The sequence below is a fragment of the Colius striatus genome, chromosome 3, assembly GCF_028858725.1.
Source record: "Colius striatus isolate bColStr4 chromosome 3, bColStr4.1.hap1, whole genome shotgun sequence".
In the NCBI taxonomy this organism is placed as follows: domain Eukaryota; kingdom Metazoa; phylum Chordata; class Aves; order Coliiformes; family Coliidae; genus Colius; species Colius striatus.
The window spans coordinates 97,294,405-97,313,775 of NC_084761.1; the positions used below are offsets into that span (position 1 = coordinate 97,294,405).

A 19,371-nucleotide genomic window follows, 5' to 3' on the forward strand; every position below is an offset into this window, starting at 1 on the left:
CTTCCCCAGCCTTCCCAACCCCCCCGTGGCTCTGTCTGCTTCTCCCACCCCCGACACAATCACACAAACCCACACAGTCAGATTTTTAAAACGAGGCCTTTCTCCATTTTATTTTGCCCAATAAAAACCCTTCACAGTCAGGTAGAGATAGAAGAGTGAGAGATACGTATACATATAGATCTCCATATCTATTTATATATATATATATACATACCTCTGTACAGATCTATATATATATTCACGGTAGAAAATCCCAAAGGCAGTAGCTCTTCACATCTTGATAACCCAATGGAAAACAGACAACAGACTAGCAGTAGGTTGGGAAGGGTGATGTAGTCTTCACTAGACTTTCCAACTACACTTGTTGCTGTACAAAAAGAAATCCCAGAACGCTGCGTTTTTATCCCTTTTCCAACCTCTTTGTCTTTACAGACACCGACCAGAGGCAAAGCCAACACGGCAAAGGTGTTTGGAAGTGACTGGTGGACAGGAGGGACACCTATCTTTATGGAGTTCTTGTTTTAAATATATATTTTTAAAAGTATATATATATATATAATTTTAATGGATTTCTCTTTTTAACACATTGTTTTTGTTCCAAAAGTCTCATTAAACTCAGTTTGGAGAAACCAGCAACAGTCAAACGCAGGAACGAAACAGTGACGGAGTCGAGTTCAGAACACTTCTGGTTTGAATTCACAGTCAGAGCAGAGAGAGACTGAGGCATCAAGAAACAAACAAGAAAGGGGAAAGAAAAGCACAAGGCTGGGGTTGAATTTACAGTCGGGGTAGGCCCGAAATGTTGGGCCAAAGGGTCCTACACATAGACACAAGCCTGCGGCTCACCCGGCGGTGGAGAGCTCTGCCTGCTCTTCCCCGGGGCTTTTATTGCTGGTGAAATCAGACAGCAGGCTTTCTCAGGGCCCAACCTGATGTTCTCCCATCGGGGAGCTGGGTTTTCGGGAGCAGGAGGAGGGGGGAAACACCGATTGATCTGCTGGAGAAGAGACGCAGACGACGGGTGACTTGAAGCGACGTGCATCGATCCCGGCTGGGGAAAGCCTCACGAAGCGTACTGCCCGGTGCAAGGCAAAGGCCAAGAGGGGTTCCTCTCGGCTCACAGCATTTACCAGGTCCGAGTGAGTGCAAACAAAGACACCTTGGAGGAGCTCCAGCCCTGGGCTGAGCTCTGCTGGGACACGGCTGCCTGGAAAGGGACTGCATAGACACACTGGTCGGTTGTGCAGCATTAGTTTGTGTTGCACCGGTGGTGCAGCTCTGCCCCAGCACGTTTGGCTCCCTTCAGTCTCTGGAAGGGAAGCCATGTGCCACCCATGGGAGAAAGGGGACCTTCTCCTCTGAGACAGGACAGCCTGGCTCTCAGGAAGTGCAGAGCTGGCCCTGTGATCTCCCACTGGGATCTGGCTGTCACCGGACACTCCGGGAGATCCAGCAGATCCCACATGGGTGAGTTAGTGGAGAAAACCTGCTGCAGCAACCCAGGAACAGTTCAGAAGGGGATGGACCACACCTCCTGGGGACCCAGACTAGTGGCCTGCTGGATACAGGCAGTTTTGGGCTCTCTGGACAAATGGAGACTACCAAGATGGATTATTTGGAGACAGACTGAGCCTTGCATCCCTTTCCAAAGCAGAAGAGCCCAGAGCTGGAGCAGTGAAGGTATTCAAGGGAACATTGGCTTGCCTGCAGGTATCAGAGTTGGGAATAGCCCCTTTTAAATCTCTCTAGAAAAGAAACCTATTGCTTTGTGACAGAAAGCAGAGGCTTTCTGCCTGAGAAAAAAGATCTGTAAAAGAGCCATGAAAACACAACCCTGCGTGTCAGAGGTTGTCCCGTGCTCCAGACCTGACACAATCCCCTTCATTGGGTGAACCAGGGAGGAAGCTTAGCCTGAAAATGCAGAAGCTTATTTCTGGAACATCCTCTTGGGAAGGATGTGATCCCAGCCCCTCGATACACTGGGGGCTGGGAGACATGGGTGCTGCGTGCCCCTCAGACCAGGGGTGCTCATACACCCCTCACACCCCTGTCTTTCTGGAAAGTGGAAGGACAGGGAAGCCCCAGAGCTGTCTGAGTGTGGTGTTGGGATGGTGTGAGGCCCCATGCAATGATCTCAAGTGACTGCAAGCCATGGGGATGTCCTTCAGCAAGAAGCAGGAGGGCTCTTGGAGGTAAAGCAGGGCTGATCTAGCTGTCATGAGAATGATGGAGAGGTGAGGATCAGTAGTCTAGGAAGCTCCTCTGAGGGCAGGGTTGGGACATGCCAGTCTCAGTGGGAGCTTTGGGCTTCAGCTCCAGCATGGTTAGACTTATCTGGGAGAGTACTGGGAGAGGCACTGGCTGCTCCTGGGGCAACAGGGATGATGATGAGCTAAAAGGAGGCAGGAGAGTCTGGTGAGCTGAGGAGTAGCAGGGCACAGGCAGCGTGATGAGCACATCTTGAGCAAGGGATCCTGTTGAAAAGTAACTGTAAAGCAACTTTCAAGGCTTAGGCTGGAAGGTTGGGTTAAAATGACACCAAGCTGTGGCTGCACATCAGCAGGCTTTCATGGCCTTGGCAGCAATGGAGTGGAGAAGGCTTAGCACAGCTGGGCAGCAGGGGCATGTGCCCCAGGTCCAGCCTCACCTGAGCACCCATCCACAGGAGCACTGGGTGTGCAGGAGCTCAGATCTCCCACTGGCCCAGGGGAAAGACCTCCCTCTCCTCCTGGAGCCAGGCTCAGGAGCTTTGATGGAGCTAAGCTGGGCAGAGATGCCTTCAGAACCCCAAGCAAGACAAGCAAAGACTACAGTGCCTTCACCTCAGGAGAGGGTTCCCCTGCTAAGGAGGGTGCTGAGGATGCCCTGGGGTGAGCTGGGGAGAGGGCACCAAGGGAACAGCCAGCAGGAGCACCGGCTTTCAGGGTACACATTTTCCTGGCCACGTCACCCTGAGCCAGAACAAGCCCTTGTCTGGACCCTGCAGCAACATCTGCTGCTAAACTAGAGAAGACAAGTGTAATGGCTGGCTTGGCATGCATCCTCTCTTCTCTCCAGGAGGAATTGCATCCATCCTTGCCTCCTGGAGCTAGTTGGCATGACCATGGAGCATACTGCTGTAACAAACTGGAGGCAACCAGCTCACCCAGGATCTCTGTTCTGCTCTGTCCTGTCTAGCAAAGGAAAGGCCCTTTATGGACCTGCCAAACATTCCCAGGGGCCACACAGTGAAATCCAAGCCCTTTCCTGTCCCCTTCCAGCTCTCATTCCCCTTTTCCAGCCCACAGCAGCCTTGTCCCTCCCCGGGAAAGCTGTGAGGCAGCTCCAATCACACAGTCCAGCGCCCTCTGGAGATCTTTGGTCATGTTACTCGTCTGCTCAGTCTTGAGCAAGCTATAAAGTGCCACTGCAAGGGGGCAGGAGTGGTGTGGGTTGGTCCTTCCCATGGACAGAGCTCAGGGGCAGCAGGGCTCACGGGAGGCACTGCTGTCTGCCAGGAATTTGGATGTGAGAGAATTAACCAGGGCCTTGGGATGACAGCCAAGCATCAGAGGAGGACAGTGACAGCAGACTGCTCTGTGGGAGCCCATCCCAAGCCTATTGCCTTCCTGGGAGGTGCTGAGCACCCCCCATTTCCACTGCAGCCAGTAAAAGCTCAGAGGGTGCTGAGCACCCTCCATATAGTGCTCAGCACTCAAACACAACATCAGCTGCTACTGTCACCAAGATGGAAGCCACAGAGCTTTCTTGTCTCTTCATTTAATCATTGTATAGACAGAGCTGGGCTGTTATTTACACCCAAGCACATTTGTCTCCATATAAGGTAGCAGCAGAAGAGCAACCATTTGATTCCCATCTTGAGTGTGATCTCCCTCCAGCCACAGCAGGATGGGTGCAGCCAGCTGGACACAGTGGCAGAAGCTCAGTGGGACTTGTGTGAAACACAACAACGTTGAACAGTTGTAGCATTCCTCCTCAGGGTGAGACAGGAGTGCTGGCTGCAGGAGGGGAACTAGCTCAGCTGGGTCTCAGCAGTTTACAGCAACCAACCTCAAAGTGATGGTGGAGCAAAGCAACCCTACTCACAGCAAATGGTAAGAGGAGTTGCTTAGGCCTTCCCTGGCACCAGGATAACTTGCTTAGCCCCGATCCTCCTGGATGGAAATGGCTGGAGCTGATCTCAGCCCTCTGTTTGCTCCTATAATGCCCACGTGGATATGCCTGGAGCGTGACTCGGTTGCCTGCACGTGGATGATGTGCTCCAGGTCTTCCCATCACTGGTCTGACTCTCCCATAAGTCTTGGGTCATAATGGCCAGCTCCGTGTATCAGATATCCCAGAGCATCTCTAATGTTTGTGGACCCCACATGTGGGCAACTGACCCGAGACCTTTGTGATTGCAGCTTTTGCTGTTGGCCAGTGACAAGTTTGAGGTGACTTCTTGTTTCAGGAGAGGCACTAACCACGTGCAAGACTGGGAGGGGAGTTACATGTGAATCAGGAGGTCATGCTGAATCCTGTCAGCTCCAGAGCTGGCTGAGCAGCTGGTGGAGGGGAGGGGATAGATGGGTTATGGCCAAGCAGCAACTCTGTGTTGAGCTGCACGGGACAGAAAGCTTTTATCAGCCCTGCCTGAGCCTCTGAGAGATGAGATGTCAGCCTCCATGGCCATCCCCAGAATGTGTCATCAACATGCCAGCCTGGCACCCATTGGCCAAAACTCCAGGGCCTCAACACAGAGCTAGCTTGTGATGGGAGACCTCATCCAGGCAGCGGGTAAAAGTGTTAGGGTCTGGAAAGAGCCAGGTGAGCTCCCCTCTGGGCCACATCTGAGTGCAAAGAAGAAGAACCCAGGTGTCCTCCCATCAGTTTGCTCAGTCTCTGTTGAGGATGTGATGGGGAGCAGTGCATCTGGTTGTGGGGAGCATCCCTGAGGAACAAGAACCCTCTGTGGTGGTTTGGCTTGTCAAAAACACCTGCATTTGATGTCACTGTAGCATAGGGGGTGGTTTCTGCAGGACAGCTGAGTGCTTAGAGGATGCTGGGTGAAGGCCAAGGGAGGGAAAAGCCTCAGCAGCAGCACAGTGTCCTAATGGGTGTCTGCCAAGGCTCTCTGCCATCCAGGGAATGGCCACAGTCGAGGTTGCTCAGATCTGGATCCAAACTCTAGATTCAGTGAAGAAGGTGGTGAAAGGACTGTACCTTTTCTCCTCTTTGGTGAAAAATCTCTCCTTGCTGCTCCTGCTCCATCCCAAGCTGCTCTCCACTCCCTGAGAGATGCACTGTGAGGCTGTTGAGTCCCTGGGCAGTCCAGCACCCTGCAGCATGTGCCTACAGCTGGGTCCATCAAGGCACGCTCCTTCCTGGCTCCACTGCAAAAAAGAGATCTAGGAAGAAAGTGATGGAGCCATCCTGGTGTGCTGAGGGCTTGGCTGGCTGCTGCTGACTGGATCCAGGTGTGTGAGGAGACAAGCCAAGCCCTTGCTTCTGCCTGTGGGTTATCAGGGAGCTGTGCTGAGCAGGTGTCCCCCAGGGTGATGCATGAAGTGTTTGACGCGGCAGGGGATTGCAGTGTTGATCTCAACAGCACATCCTTGAAACTCAATCACTCTAGGGGTTCTTGAACCACCAACTGAAACCCTGCTTTCTGTGATGCTTGGTGGGAAACCAGCCTCAGCATTAGTGAGGTCAGGAAGAGCAAAAGGTGGAAATGACCCTCCAGGTTATGGGACCCATCTTGTGGTGAGGGAACTTGCTGCTGGCTTTGCTTTTGCTGTGGTGGCCTCAAAAACAGCACAAGACCCTCTGAGTCTGAGTCTCTTGCCATTTCTTTATGCTTTGCCCTTTTTCCCTAAGGGCTGCAGAGCCCTTCACAAGCACAGATGCCTCACAACTCCTTTGGGAAGGAAGACAATGTGGGTTTAGCTAACGTGGAAAGAGAAGCACAGAAAGCTGAGATGAAACAAGACACCAGCTCTCCAGCTCTGACCTGGTGGGATGTTTGACTCCATCTCCAAGGCCCATTGTGTGAAATGGAGGAAGCTCTAGGATTCACCTGACCAAGTCTATGTTTGCATGTGCTTGTCTCCCTTGGCATGGCAAAGCTTGCTGCTGGGTGGCACTGGAAGGCAGCTCAGCTGCACTCCTTCCTGCAGGATTTGTGGTAGGGCTCTTCTCCACACCCTTCAGGGGTCAGATCTGACCTAATCCTCCTTTCTGTGGCTTATTCTGGGAGAGGGGCTTAGCCTGAGTTGCCCTGGTGTTTTCCAAACTGATGGGTTGGGTGTTCCTCCAGCTAGAAAGGCAGAAGTGCTGGGAAAACACAGGTATGGTTAACTGGGATCTTGTAAAGCTCTGGTCTCTTCTCACATCCTCATTTCCTATGGCTCCAGGGATTGTTGCCAGCTCCTGCCCAGGAATACTGCCTGTTGACCTTGGCTGGAGGTTGCTGGGACTAACTGAAGTCTCTTCTCTCCTGATCAGCCTCTTTGCTCAGTCTGGAGCTCACCATAACAACGTTTATTCCCAACTTGAAGGTCAGACCTAGTAACGGAGAGGGGGAGCTTTTGGGGAAGGGAAAATGAAAGGGCTTTTGTTGGAAAGGTCTTCAGCCCTTCAGCATCCTTGATATGCACATGAAATGATCTGGCCAAACTCTCCCTGGAGTGACCTCACAGACATTCCAAGACATCCTGGTCTTAACTGCAGCTTGATTCCAGCTGCTCCCTAGGACAAAGAGCTGAAATTGCCACTTGCATTGATCCTTCAGCCACTGCCCAGTCTGTGCAAACTCCACTTTGCAATGTTTTTGTTTTGTCTTTACAGTGAAACATGGTTAAAAAAGTGTCCATGAAAGGGAGAACCAAGCCCACTTTCCCCACCTTTTCAAGCTGAATGTTGTTTCCAAGCTGAATGACTTTGATTCCTGCACCATTCTCAGTGCCTATAGGATTTGGTGGTTGTTCTACCAAGGCATAAGCACTTGTATGATCTAAAGCACTTCCCTTTCTCAGGACTGCTTTCAGAGTTAGTAGATTAGTATTTTCTTAAGCTAAGCCTGCATTATGTGTGTCCCTGGGATATGTGATGCCACATGGGATGGCTATGGGTGCTGTCTGAAAGGGCTGCACTGAAGGCTAATGCTTGCCCCACTGCAGTCTGGCAGTGATGCTGATGTGTGCTCACTGCAGCTCCTGAGTGAGGCTCAGATGCCATTTTTTAAGTAGTCCCTGGACCCAGAGAGTGCACCAAAGCATCACTTTGTTTGGGAATGGAGTAGCACAGTTGTCCACTGTTGGGGCAGATTGCTAAAGCTTCGGTTTGCATAAACATCCCACAGGTTTGGAGGCTTCCCCAAACCTTGGTTCCATGGGCTTTGGGAAGTAAGAGGACTCTTAGGAAAGGAAACTAGCTTGGATTTCCAAGTTCTCTTTTTCTTGCTGTAGCCAGCTTGGCTGTATGGTAAGAACAGGGGGACCAAGGCAGAGGTGGGAGGGTGTTTCTGCTCTGCTGGGCTGCAGCAGAGGAGTGGAACTGCAGAAGGAAACCACAGCGAAATGAAAACACAGCATGTATTAAGCTCTGCTCCAAAGAGGCTCCTGCTGGGTGATCATTCCTTGTTGGTTTGTGTTACCAGGGCAGGCTCATCCTGCTCCTCTGAGGATATCCTAACCTCTTGCAACCACGGTAGCCTGGCAAGAGGGAGTCATCTGGTAGAGATATGTCTGGTTTCACTGAAATCAGTGGCCAGCCTCCCACTGACTTCACTCAGACCACCGTCTAGACAGGATGCTCCATGCAGAACAGTGAGTTTGCTCATGATCATGGAGCTTTGCTCCATTAGCCAATGTGGCTAAAAATGCTCTGAAGAAGGAACCAAAAACCTGCCACTTTGAACCGTTTTGCTGCACTCAGATGCTCATAAACCCAAAGGAACCCCAAGCCAACCCTCCAAAACAACCAACCAAAGAGGGATGAATTGCAGGAGAAGGGGGGCGGCAGCTTCTACCACAGTAACAGTCATGGCAGATTACAAAAGAGACAAGTTGACCCTCACCAGCTGTACTGGGAGAAAAAAAAACAACCCAAAAGAGATGTTGCATTATGGATAGCAACCCAACTCACATCCACAGTTGATTTACCTACAGAGCACAGAGTGAGGGTGACAGAGCGCAGCAGGAGCAGGCCCACGCCGCTGAAGATCGCTGCCTGGAGCGGGTTGTACATGCACAGCGAGGGAAAGGTGATGTTGTGTCGCCTTGGTCCCACCTCAGATCTCTGTAGACTCGATCCTCTCGAGCCTGGAAGGAGTCCATGGTTTTTTCTCCTCGCTGTGCGGAGGGCTGGTGGCCTTTGTGTTCATCTCGTTCACCTTGTGCTCCAGGAGCTGGTTCTTCTGGTACATCTCCACGTAGTTCAGTTGCAGCTGCTTCTGGTACTTGATGACTTTCTCCTTCTCCTCTTGCCACGTCCTCCGCTCCTCCTCGAAGTCCATCACCTGCTGCTCCCGCTGCTGCCTCTCCAGCTTCAGCTCCATCTGCAGCCTCTCCAGCTCCTTGCGCAGCGCGTGGACGCCGTCCTCGCTCTGCCGCTGCATCTTGGCTTCGTCGCTCTCGCAGGCCAGCGGGTCCCGCAGCTTCTCCCCAACGTCCCCACCAAAAGGTCCTGGAGGTCCCATGCTGGCAAGTGTCCGCTTCAGGCTGGAGACCTCCAGCTCACAGTGGTTCAGTTTTTCCCTCAGCACCTGCACCTCGCTCATCTTCCGCTGCAGCTCGCTCTCGCAGATCTCCAGGTTGACGCTCTTGGAGCTGTAGGAGTCCTTCAGGGTCAGGATCTGCTCCTCCTTCTCCCGGAGGAAGTTCTTGCCTTCCTTGAGCTGTGACCGCAGCCCCACGATCTCGTTCAGCTTCTGGGAGACGTCTGCTTGGGAGTCCTTCAGCTGCTGCTTGAGCAGGGAGATCTCACCTGCCTTCTGGCACACCTGTGAGGAGAGCAAACGTGAGGCAGGGGGAAGGCAGTGAGGAGCCACCACCACTGAGTACCACCAGTACTCATCTGGAGTCCTGTGTCCAGTTCGGGGCTCCCCAGCTCCAGAGGGACAGGGAAGTGCTGGAGAGAGGCCAGTGCAGGGACACCAAGATGCTGAGGGGACTGGAGCACCTTCCTCATGAGGAAAGGCTGTGGGACCTGGGGCTGTTTAGTCTGGAGAAGAGGAGACTGAGGGGGGATCTCATTAATAGCTACAAATATCTCACTGGTGGGTGTCAGGAGGTTGGGGCAGCACTTTTTTTCTATTATAGCCATTGACAGGACAAGGGGTGATGGAAAGAAGCTGCAACACAAAAAGTTCCATTTAAATATAAGGAAAAACTATTGGATTGTAAGTGTGAGGGAGCCCTGGCCCAGGCTGCACAGGGAGGTTGTGGAGCTCCTTCTATGGAGGTTTCAAAACCTGCTTGGACATGTTCCTGTGTGACCTGATCTAGGTGGGACCTGCGTCTGCAGGGGCTTGGACTGGATGACCTCTAAAGGTCCCTTCCAACCCCTACCATTCTGTGACCAAACAGCTAAGCTGAGTGCAGTGATGCTCACCAGTCGTGGGCTGACACTGATGCTTCTCTCCTTGCATGCATCTTACCTAACCACAAGCATGTGGTGCTTGACCCCAAACCCTCTGCTCTCAGCAGGAGTTTTCCTACTGACCTCAACGGCATCTGGACCTTGAACAAGCCAGAGGCAGAAACATCTCAGACCCAGAGACCATCCCAGAGACTCCCCAAGTACTGGGAGTTGAGGACAGGTTGCAGAGACAGTAGTTATTACTTGTCCTATAGTGCTTTACTTCCCAAAGACTTCCAAAGAACCCAGTTGACTAAATGTTAAGTCTTCACTTCACTGGGGACAGTGCAGGGAGCTAATTAATTCTTTTGGGGCAGGGCACAAAGAGTGACAGCCCCTCAGCCAAAGATCAAGGAGAGAGCTGCAACCCACCCTTGCTGAAATGTCACTACCACACTCTGTCCTTGGGCACTGGAAGTTCAGGTTTCATCTTGACTGGCTCAGATCTCACCCATGTGGTAGGGGACAGAAGCCCAGTGGAAATGCTCCTGCTGCAGTGAGATTTTGCATTCCATAGGTGTCCCTGGTTCAACAGGACACCTCTCTGCACTCCTGTAGTCCACCAAAGCTGCATCAATAGTTGTGGGTTTTGGAAGTGAACCATAAAAATGGCCAAACCCTCTTTTTTTCCCCATGAACTCTGCACTGGCAGGTGTGATCTGTCTACTGTGGATGGTTGCAGAGACAAGCAGTCCCCACCTATACTGGTGCTGAGTCTGGGCATGTACTTTGTGTATGTTTGAAGCAGGATAACAGGACTCTGCCTTCTCAATGGATACTATGTGTTAAAATGATTTTAACTGAACCTGCAAGTGCAAGGAGCACATAAAGAAAAAATGCCAGCATGCAACTGGAAAGGGGTAGATTTAGACTGGATGTCAGGAAGAAGATCTTCCCTGTGAGGGTGGTGAGGCCTTGGCACAGGCTGCCCAGAGAGGCTGTGGCTGCCCCAGCCCTGGCAGTGCCCAAGGGCAGGTTGGATGGGGCTTGGAGCAGCCTGGGCTGGTGGATGGTGTCCCTGCCCATGGCAGGGGGTTGGAACCACATGAGCTTTAAGATCTCTTCCAACCCCAAACATTCTGTGATTCTATGACCAAGGAGCCATCAGTGATCAGAGAAGAGAGGCATAATTAAAAATAGACTGGTAGCCACCTCTGGACCAGAATGTCCCATCATCCTGTGGCTCCCCTCTCTTGTCACATGTGAAATACTTGGCCTTTCCTCCCTCCTGCAGTGTCTGCAAGTTCCTTTGCTGCCCAGCTCCAGTTGGGTCAGTGCTCCTCAGGCAAACTCCTTGCCTTCATTACAACCTTCACCTTTCTCTCAGGCTATAGAGAACTTGCCTGATGCATCATGTTGAGCAAGACCTCGAAGCTCAGCTGTTGGATCAGACCAGTACTCACTGTGAGTCACTGGAGAGCTCAGAGACTTACCCAGTCACTGGAACTGACAAACCATGGTGGTTCCCCACGCAGACCTCACTCTGTTGAGTCCCCACATCCACATCAGCACTTTGCTGCAGATGCAGAACTGTGTCATGCTGGGTTAGCTGTAGTTAGAGTGATGTAGTTACTGCCTAGCTAAAATCTGCCCAATTTACTGAAAGTGCTCTCCTTGGGCTAGCTCTTCCCAAAAGGCAGAGAGATACATGATGGAGAACTGCTTGGATAGGAATCAATTTACACACTAAAATGCCTACATTCAGGCCTCCACTTGGGTGCTGTGGAGATGTAAGAAATACAATCCATGGAGCCTGGAGAGCAAGTCAGCAAGTGTAGGTGGCTACGTATTTTAGGTGTCTTGATCCACTAATCCTTCTCTTTACATGGATGTCACCCAATTAGCTGTTCCAGACACAACTGTAGCAGTGAAGCAAATAAGCAAAAGCCCATCTGCAGGTGCAAAATCAGGGAACTTTCCAGGCCTACCTCGTTGGAAGAAACAAAAGACCTGGTCAGAGCTGCTGGTGAAAAGGGGGCACCATGTGGGACAAGGCAGCCTGCTTGTTCTGGGATGTGACTTGCAGACATTTTACAGCAAGCCTCTAAGAAGCTCTGCTGAACATCTGCAAATAGCACATTTCAGAGCCTAATTAATCCCAGCTTCATTGACTTCCCATCAGGATTAGCAGAATAGGGTCTTCTTGATTCTAGAGCTACGTGTTGCCTCTGCACTCTTAATACATCTCAAGTTTCCAGCCAATCCATGGAAGGATTAAAATTCTTCACATGATCAAGCTGAAAATAAACCCCCTTAATGTTAGTCCTGGCTATACAAACAGGCTTGGAGAAAATGTTCTAAAAATAGAAACAGTGGGGGGAAAAAAAACCCAACAGAGATTTAAGTAGGAAGAGGAATTTGCCTTTCAGCCTTTTGAGATGGACTTTTGAGCAGCTGAAAGCTGGGTTACAATGGAAAGCAGGTAGGCTTGGCTCTTGGGGTTGTTCTCACCTTCCTTGGTGTCTTGAGGGAGGAAAGGAAGGAAGCCAGCTGTTTGAGCAGCAGTTTCAAGGTTTGCCCACAGGCAGGTGGGGCAAGAATTTAATTAAAGTAGACTTAAACTCATTTTTGCTAAGGCACAAATACCTGTGTGGGAAGGAAGGCTGAAAGTGGGTTCCAGTGTCACACCTGGGAGTGGGAAGCCAAATGGTTAATTGGTACAGGGGGTGTGCACCAAAAATTGCACTTGCTTTAGTTCAAAACTCCAGGCTTGAGGCAGATGAAGAGGTGACTGAAGTGTCACCTGCTACCTGGAGGCCACCAACCCTCAGCCATTGTCTGTGAGGTCCACTTAGGGCGAAGGGGAAGCTTTTGGGGCTGTCGGAGCCCTCAGTGAAAACCTCACTCAAGATCTGTGACAAGGCTCTTACCTCCCACTTGGTCTCTTCAATCTTTGGGAGAAATTCAGCCTGTTCCTTCTTGAAAGCCACAAACTTCTTCTCCAGCTCCTCTCGTTGCTGGAGCAGTTGTCCCATATCATCTTGGAGTTTTTTTTTCTCTTGCTGGAGCTTGAAGATTTGGAGCTGCAAGGCCTGCTGAGCCCGCTGTGCCTTTTTGGAGACCTGCTGCAATTTGTTGGCATAGTTTTGCCTCAGATCCTCCATTTCCCTCTCCCAGATCTTCTGCTTCTCCTCAAACACTTGAAAGATGGCAGCCTCGCTTTTGTCCAAGTTCCTTCTCATCTGGAGAACCTCCTGCTCCTTTTCCCACAGCCGATCTTCAAGGTCTTGGATGATATCATCCGTGGAAGGCGAGTGGAAAGGCATGCTTTCATTGAGATGGTTGAGTCTGTTGAAGGAAGAGGTGCTCTTGCTCGAAGACCTCCCGCTGTCTGAGGTAGATATCCCGTTGTAGCCCACCATGCTCTTGTCCACGTAGGTGGTGCCGATGCGGTTGATGTGGCTGGTGGAGGCGCTCATGGGGCCCACGTGTTGGCTGTAGCCTGTCCCGTAGGTGGGCAGGCTGGTTAAGGAGTTACGGCCTGAATCTGACAGGCCCCCCACTTGGTTTGTAGTCCTGTTAAGGCTGCTCTTGTCGAGTCCACTTTTGGGTGCGGACGGGCTATTGCTGTTGGCGTGGTTCAAGCTCTTTCTGTTCTCTGTCACTCCGTTGCTCTGCGGCGGGCAGAGGTTCTGCATGGAATGGAAGTTTTTAGGAACTACTGGTTTAAAGGCTGAGGGTCTAACTAAGGGCTCATTGCTCTGCAAAAAGGAAAAAGGACCACGCATCAAACACGGCAGGAAGCTCGGTAACAGCACACACAAGAGACACAGCAGCACAGGATGGGGCTGATGGATGGAGCCAAGGTGTCTTGGGATGGCTCCGGGTTTCTCAGCCTTGCTACAGAATCACATGGAATCACAGGATGTGAAGGGCTGGAAGGGACCTGGAAAGCTCATCCAGTGCAACCCCCCTGCCAGAGCAGCAGCACCTAGAGCAGGGCACACAGGGACTCATCCAGCTGGGTTGGAATGTCTCCAGAGAAGGAGCCTCCACAGCCCATCTGGGCAGCCCCTGCCAGTGCTCCCTCACCTCAACAGGGAGGAATTTTCCCTTGTGTTTCTTTGGAACCTCTTCTGTTGCAGCTTGTCCCTGTTGCCCCTTGTCCTATCATTGGCCATCACTGAGCACAGCCTGGCTCCATCCTCCCCACACCCACCCTCGATGGATTTATAACCATGAATGAGCTCACCCTTCAGTCTCCTCCAAGCTGCAGAGCCCCAGCTCCCTCCAGCCTTTCATCACAAGGGATATGCTCCACTCCCTTCATCTCTGTGGCCCTACTGCAACCCTTTGTGGCCTTACTACAAGCTGGGCTGATTGGGATTTGACTCGAGGGCCATGTCTTAGCAACACTTTCTCTTCCCTTGCCCCAGCTGAAGAAAAAAATAAACCTTGACTCACCCCAAATCTGTGTGGTTTTCCCCTAGAATACTCCTTGGCTCCTCTTAGTGCTCTTTGCAAGAAGTAGGGCTGCCTACCAGACCTGACCAAAACAACTTGGTTCTGGCAGATGACATCCTGAAGGACTTCTAGCATTGAGGGTGCATTGCCCATGTGCTGAGAAATGAACTCAAGGCTTGCACCAGCAGCCACTTTGCCCCAGGAGCATCACACCTCTGTCAGCAGCCATCTCTCCCTTGTGTGGACATCATGTCCTGCTTATGCTTGGGCAGGAGTTGGTGGGGGCTGTGACCCCAGCCATTGCTGGCCCAAGCACAGTGACACCAGGCAAGGGACACGGTGAAGCTGCTCTTCATTTGAGCATTTGTGTTTTCTGCAGGCCTAAGCAATGCTGGGAGGAGAATGGGCCACAGATTTTAAAGCCTTGCACATTCCTCACCTTGTGAATGCACCTAAAGGAACAAAATGTTCCTCAAAATGGGATTGAATCTCTCCTACTGTAGGTTGAGTGAAAATTGACCCAGAGGAAGCTGCTTTGTATTGGCACAGATGTTTTGAAAACACCTTCCAGGAGAAACAGAATGAAGCCTGGTGAGCAGGCAAGACTGAAGACCAAAAACCTGGTGTCTGGCATGTCAGACTGAGGTGGATTTACAGAGGCTGTTGGATTAACAGCCTGGGAGACTGGATTATGAGAGCCTCTGGAGCAGAGCAGCAGGCTCTAGGGCTGTGCTCCTCCAGGCTTGGGAGGTTTTGCTCCTCAGAGCCAGGATGAGCTGTGAGGACTGGGCTTGGATGAGTGATAATGCTTACAGGGCTAGTTCTCGAGCCTCCTCAATTTGGCCCTCACAATGGGCACTGGGATTTTGAACAGATGCTCATGGCTGTGGTCAAGCAACAGTGGGCTGTTGGAGATTGCCTATAAATGGCACAAAGTGTAAGAGAGGGACTAGGACACTGGACTTACTGAAGTAAGAGATGACTCCATGTCCCTCCCCATCAGCTGGAGAGGTGGGCACAGCATCTTGGCTATGTTAGGATAGCCAGAGGCTTAAATGAGCCTGGAAACTTATCTGTGGAAGACTCCTTATCATGCTCTTGGGTTCCTCAGGAACCAACATTCCCCTTTGCTCAGCCCCCTGAATGTCACAGAATGACAGAATCTCAAGGGCTGTAAGGGACCTGGAAAGCTCATCCAGTGCAACCCCCCTGCCAGAGCAGCACCACCTAGAGCAGGGCACACAGGGACTCATCCAGCTGGGTTGGAATGTCTGCAGAGAAGGAGCCTCCACAGCCCATCTGGGCAGCCCCTGCCAGTGCTCCCTCACCTCAACAGGGAACAACTTTGTCCTTGTGTTGCTTTGGAACCATTTCTGTCCTATCACTGGCCATCACTGAGCACAGCCTGGCTCCATCCTCCTCACACCCACCCTTGATGGATTTGTAACATGAATGAGGTCACCCCTCAGTCTCCTCCAAGCTGCAGAGCCCCAGCTCCCTCAGCCTTTCATCACAAGGCAGATGCTCCACTCCATCATCTCTGTGCCCTGCCCTGAACTCTCTCCAGCAGCTCCCTGTGCATCTGGAACTGAGGGACCCAGAACTGGACACACTATTCCACATGTTAGTTAGTTCTCAGGAACTAACATTCCCCTTTGCTCATCCCCCTGAACATCACAGCAATCCTCTTCTCTATACCCAAACCCCATGCCATCTACACAGTAAAAACCACCCTGGCAGCATTGCACCATTGCCCAAGGCTTCAGTGTGCAGAGTCCCCAGGAGGTGGGGACGCTCACCTGGTCTAGTTTGCCGGAGACTGGCAGTATCTTTGGTGGGTTACCGGGCTCTCGGTACTGGGGAGGCGGCGGCACGTTCTTCTCGCTGCTGCTGGTCACGTTGCCGCAGATGTCCACCTTCACCTTCTCGCTCTTGCGCAGCTCACCGTTGATGTAGAGGGAATTGGAGACCTTCTCTGACTTGTAGGTCTTCTCCTCGCCGGAGTAGCGCGTGGGGAGGTCCCTCGTGGGGTACCCGTTGCGAGAGCCCTCCGGCTGCCGGCCGCTGCTCTGCGTGCGGGTCCCCACGCTCTTCATGGCAAACTCCTGGTCGTTGGCCACTCCGCTGCCCACGCTGCCCATGGTGCTCTGGGAGATGGGCTGGGATGGCCCAGGAGAGAAACTGGGGAGGTTCTCTGGGCTGGGGTAGGCCGGGTCAATGAGAATGGGCAGTGTCTCTAGCATGGCCATGGCAGCACAGAGGTGAGGTGGAGGCACAGGTCAGTGGCACTGGGAGAAAGAGGAAAAGGCTGTTAAAGAGAGGGCTTTGATGGGGTTACTTTGGTTGGAAAAGCCCTTGGAGCTGCTGCAGTCCCAGCCCTGCCCTCACCCTGCCCAGCCCAGCACTACCCCAGGGCCCTCAGCACCTCAGCTCCATGGCTTTGGGATCCCTCCATGGTGGGCACTCCCCCAGCTCCCTGGGCAGCCTGGCACAGGGGTGACACCCCTCTCAGGGAAACAGTTCTGCCTCAGCTCCAATCTCAACCTGCCCTGGGGCAACTTCAGCCCATTTGCTCCTGTCCTGTTACTCCTTACTTGGGAGCAGAGCCTGACCCCCAGCTCCCTGCAGCCTCCTGTGAGGGAGTGTCAGAGTGCTCCTGTCTCCCCTCAGGCTCCTCTTCTCCAGGCTCAACACCCCCATTCCCTCAGCCCCTCCCCAGCCCCCTTGTGCTCCAGCCCCTTCCCCAGCTCTGTGCCCGGCTCTGGCCACGCTGCAGCCCCTCAGTGTCCCTGTGGCAGTGAGTGAGGGGCCCAGCACTGACACAGCCCTGGAGCTGCAGCCTCCCCAGGGCCCAGCACAGGGGACAATCCCTGCCCTGGGCCTGCTGCCACCCCAGTGCTGATCCCAGCCAGGCTGCCCTTGGCCTTCTTGCCCCCCTGGGCATGCTTCTGGCTCCTATTCAGCTGCTGGCACCAACCCCCCCAGGCCCTTTCCCTCCATCAGCTTCCCAGCCCCTCTTTCCCAGCCTGGAGCAGGGCCTGGCCTTGGGGTGGCCCAAGGGCAGGACTCAGCTTTGCAGATCAGCATCACACAGATGTACAAGTCTCTGAGCTGGGGGATGCAAAGACAGAAGAAGTCACGCCTCAGTGTGTGGTGTGGAGAATCTGATGGGGGTGTCCTCTCTGTGACTCCCAGCCTCCTTGGAGGGGAGCATTTGTGTTTTGGGGGAATTCTCCAAACACTGGTGGTTGCATTGGTGCTGAATTTATTTTCAGCAGCAGAGCTACTGGTGCTAAGACAAGTTTCAAATTCTTCTTAACTTCTTAAAGGGCCTTTTGGAAATCCCTTCTGAAAGTCCCAGCTGAAAATCAAACTGTTTCTGCACTCTTAGACTCAACAGTACTGGTTCTGATCTGCACTGCCCCACTCTCCCCCACCCCCCTGAGGGTGTCCCAGCATGGACTGGGACTAAGGACAAACAAACCAAGGTGCATTTACTTCTCTCAACAGATTAGTCAGAGAAACCCATGGGTTGTCCCTGGTTGGTGTACCCATAAAACAGGAGTTTGGGGGAAGCTGCTCCACGTTGAGCTGAGCTGGAGCAGAAGGTGGAGATCTTGCAGAGAGATGCCCATCCACCCTGCTGAGATGTTAACTCCATCCTCTGCAATGGAATCACCTCCACAAAGGTGAAATACCTTACTAAAGGATATCAAAAGGCTCACAACGTGGGGTTTTTGGTTGCCTCATTGACTAATGTTGAATTTGAACCCATATGAGCTAAGGGAGCTTATTACCTGAGGGACAGGGAGAAGATGTATTGCAAAGTCTGGGTGGTTGTGATGAATCCTGAGGTCTCTCTACTTGAGGACTCAAGTGAGTCACTGTTACACGAGTGTCCAGGCCCCTGGGGAGGTTCAAATATCCTCCCAGTGCTGCTCCAGAAAGGCTCAGGGTTCCCTGGAGTGCTGCCTCATATCTGCCACGCTCTGCAGATGGCTCTGATACCTTCAGACTGGACACAGCTGAGCCAAGCCTGGAGGAGCAGGGTCAGTGGCATGTGGACAGCTTGTGTCCACCCAACCCTACTGAGTTCCTTGGCTCCTATGGGCCAGAAAGGAAGCCTTTATTTTTGTCCCAGGAGCCCTCAGCTCCAGGTTTCCCAGAATAAACCATCCTGGCAAGAATGGACCTAAAGCAGGATTAAGGGGTAGTGAGAGGGGCAGGTTTCCTCCTGGATAAAAGAAGCTGAGGGGGCTCAGGCAGGACCAGGAGGCAGCAGAGAAGGAGAGAATACTCATTTCAGTGGGTTTTCCCCCTCTTCTTGGGGTAGGGATGTTAAATCAGCTCTCCCCAAGTAAAGCAGGAGAGCTGTGTTTATTTCCCTGGAGAGCCAGCTAAGGGCTAGAGCTCAGCTCTGATGGGGTGTCTCATGGGGTCTTGGTATTTGCACTGATAATGGAATGGGAAAAAAGGAAATGAAAGAGGTTAAAGCAGGGTCTGTGCTGTTTGACTTGGCTTTTATTAAACTGCATTTCTAGGGCCTCCTCCCTTTATCCAGCATCCTGATCTTTTCATAGCAAGCTGCACTGTCTGAAATGTGGCCCAAAGTGTCATGGGGCTGGTGGAAAGACATGGCCAACCTCTGTGCCAGAGGGAGAGGACACAGAGGTGGCACTTACAGGGAGCTGGCACAGCTCCTCTTGGGCAGAGAAGGCTATGGAGGTGGGCAGAGGGGGAAAAAGTGGTTGAAGGAGCTCTGGTGAAAGCCACCATCCCAGCTGAACTCCTGCTGAGGCCTGAAGGAGCTTCTGTGGTCTGAGACACACCAGATGTGCCCAGTGATGGACAGAGGAGAAGGCAGCTGTGAGGCAGAGCAGGATGTGCCTGATGGTGTAACCTTCTCCATCCCCTTGCAGATCACTCCAGGAGGGTCCCCAGGGATCTTGCCCCACTGAGCCACCAGCAATATGAAGCCATGAGCTTTGGGTGAGCATTCTGCAGGTGCTGCTAATGACCTTCCTGCACCTTTGTCCTCCCACAGACACTTCTCTGTGTCTAAAGACCAAATAGCACATGAATGTCACATGATGAATGTCATCAAAACATATAAGTTATGGAATCCCAGTGCTGGGGGCTGGAAGGGCCCTGCAGAGCTGCTCCAGCCCAATCCCCTGCTAAAGCAGCTTCCCCTGGCTCAGGGGGCACAGGGACGTGTCCAGGTGGGGTTGGAAACCTCCTGAGAAGAAGCCTCCACACCTTCCCTGGGCAGCCTGGGCCAGGGCTCCCTCCCCTCAGCACCAAAGGAGTTTCTCCTCATGTGCCAGTGTTGTTATGTTCCAGCTTTTG

General features: G+C 52.4%; 1 protein-coding gene across 3 annotated transcripts in view; it reads right to left on the reverse strand.

Annotated features, from left to right (window-relative positions):
• Positions 1–98: 98 nt before the first annotated feature.
• LZTS3 (leucine zipper tumor suppressor family member 3) overlaps positions 99–19,371 on the reverse strand; it is a 54,500-nt gene continuing 35,227 nt past the window's right edge. For 2 of the 3 annotated variants that reach the window (XM_061993249.1, XM_061993250.1), the window contains exons 2-4: positions 15,822–16,310; positions 12,489–13,319; positions 99–8,980 (exon numbers count right to left, since the gene is read on the reverse strand). In XM_061993249.1, coding sequence (XP_061849233.1) covers positions 8,270–8,980; positions 12,489–13,319; positions 15,822–16,271 — 1,992 coding nt within the window. In that variant the 5' untranslated portion in view covers positions 16,272–16,310 and the 3' untranslated portion in view covers positions 99–8,269. The remainder of the gene's footprint in view (positions 8,981–12,488; positions 13,320–15,821; positions 16,311–19,371) is intronic. The other variant, XM_061993251.1, reaches the window with a different exon arrangement.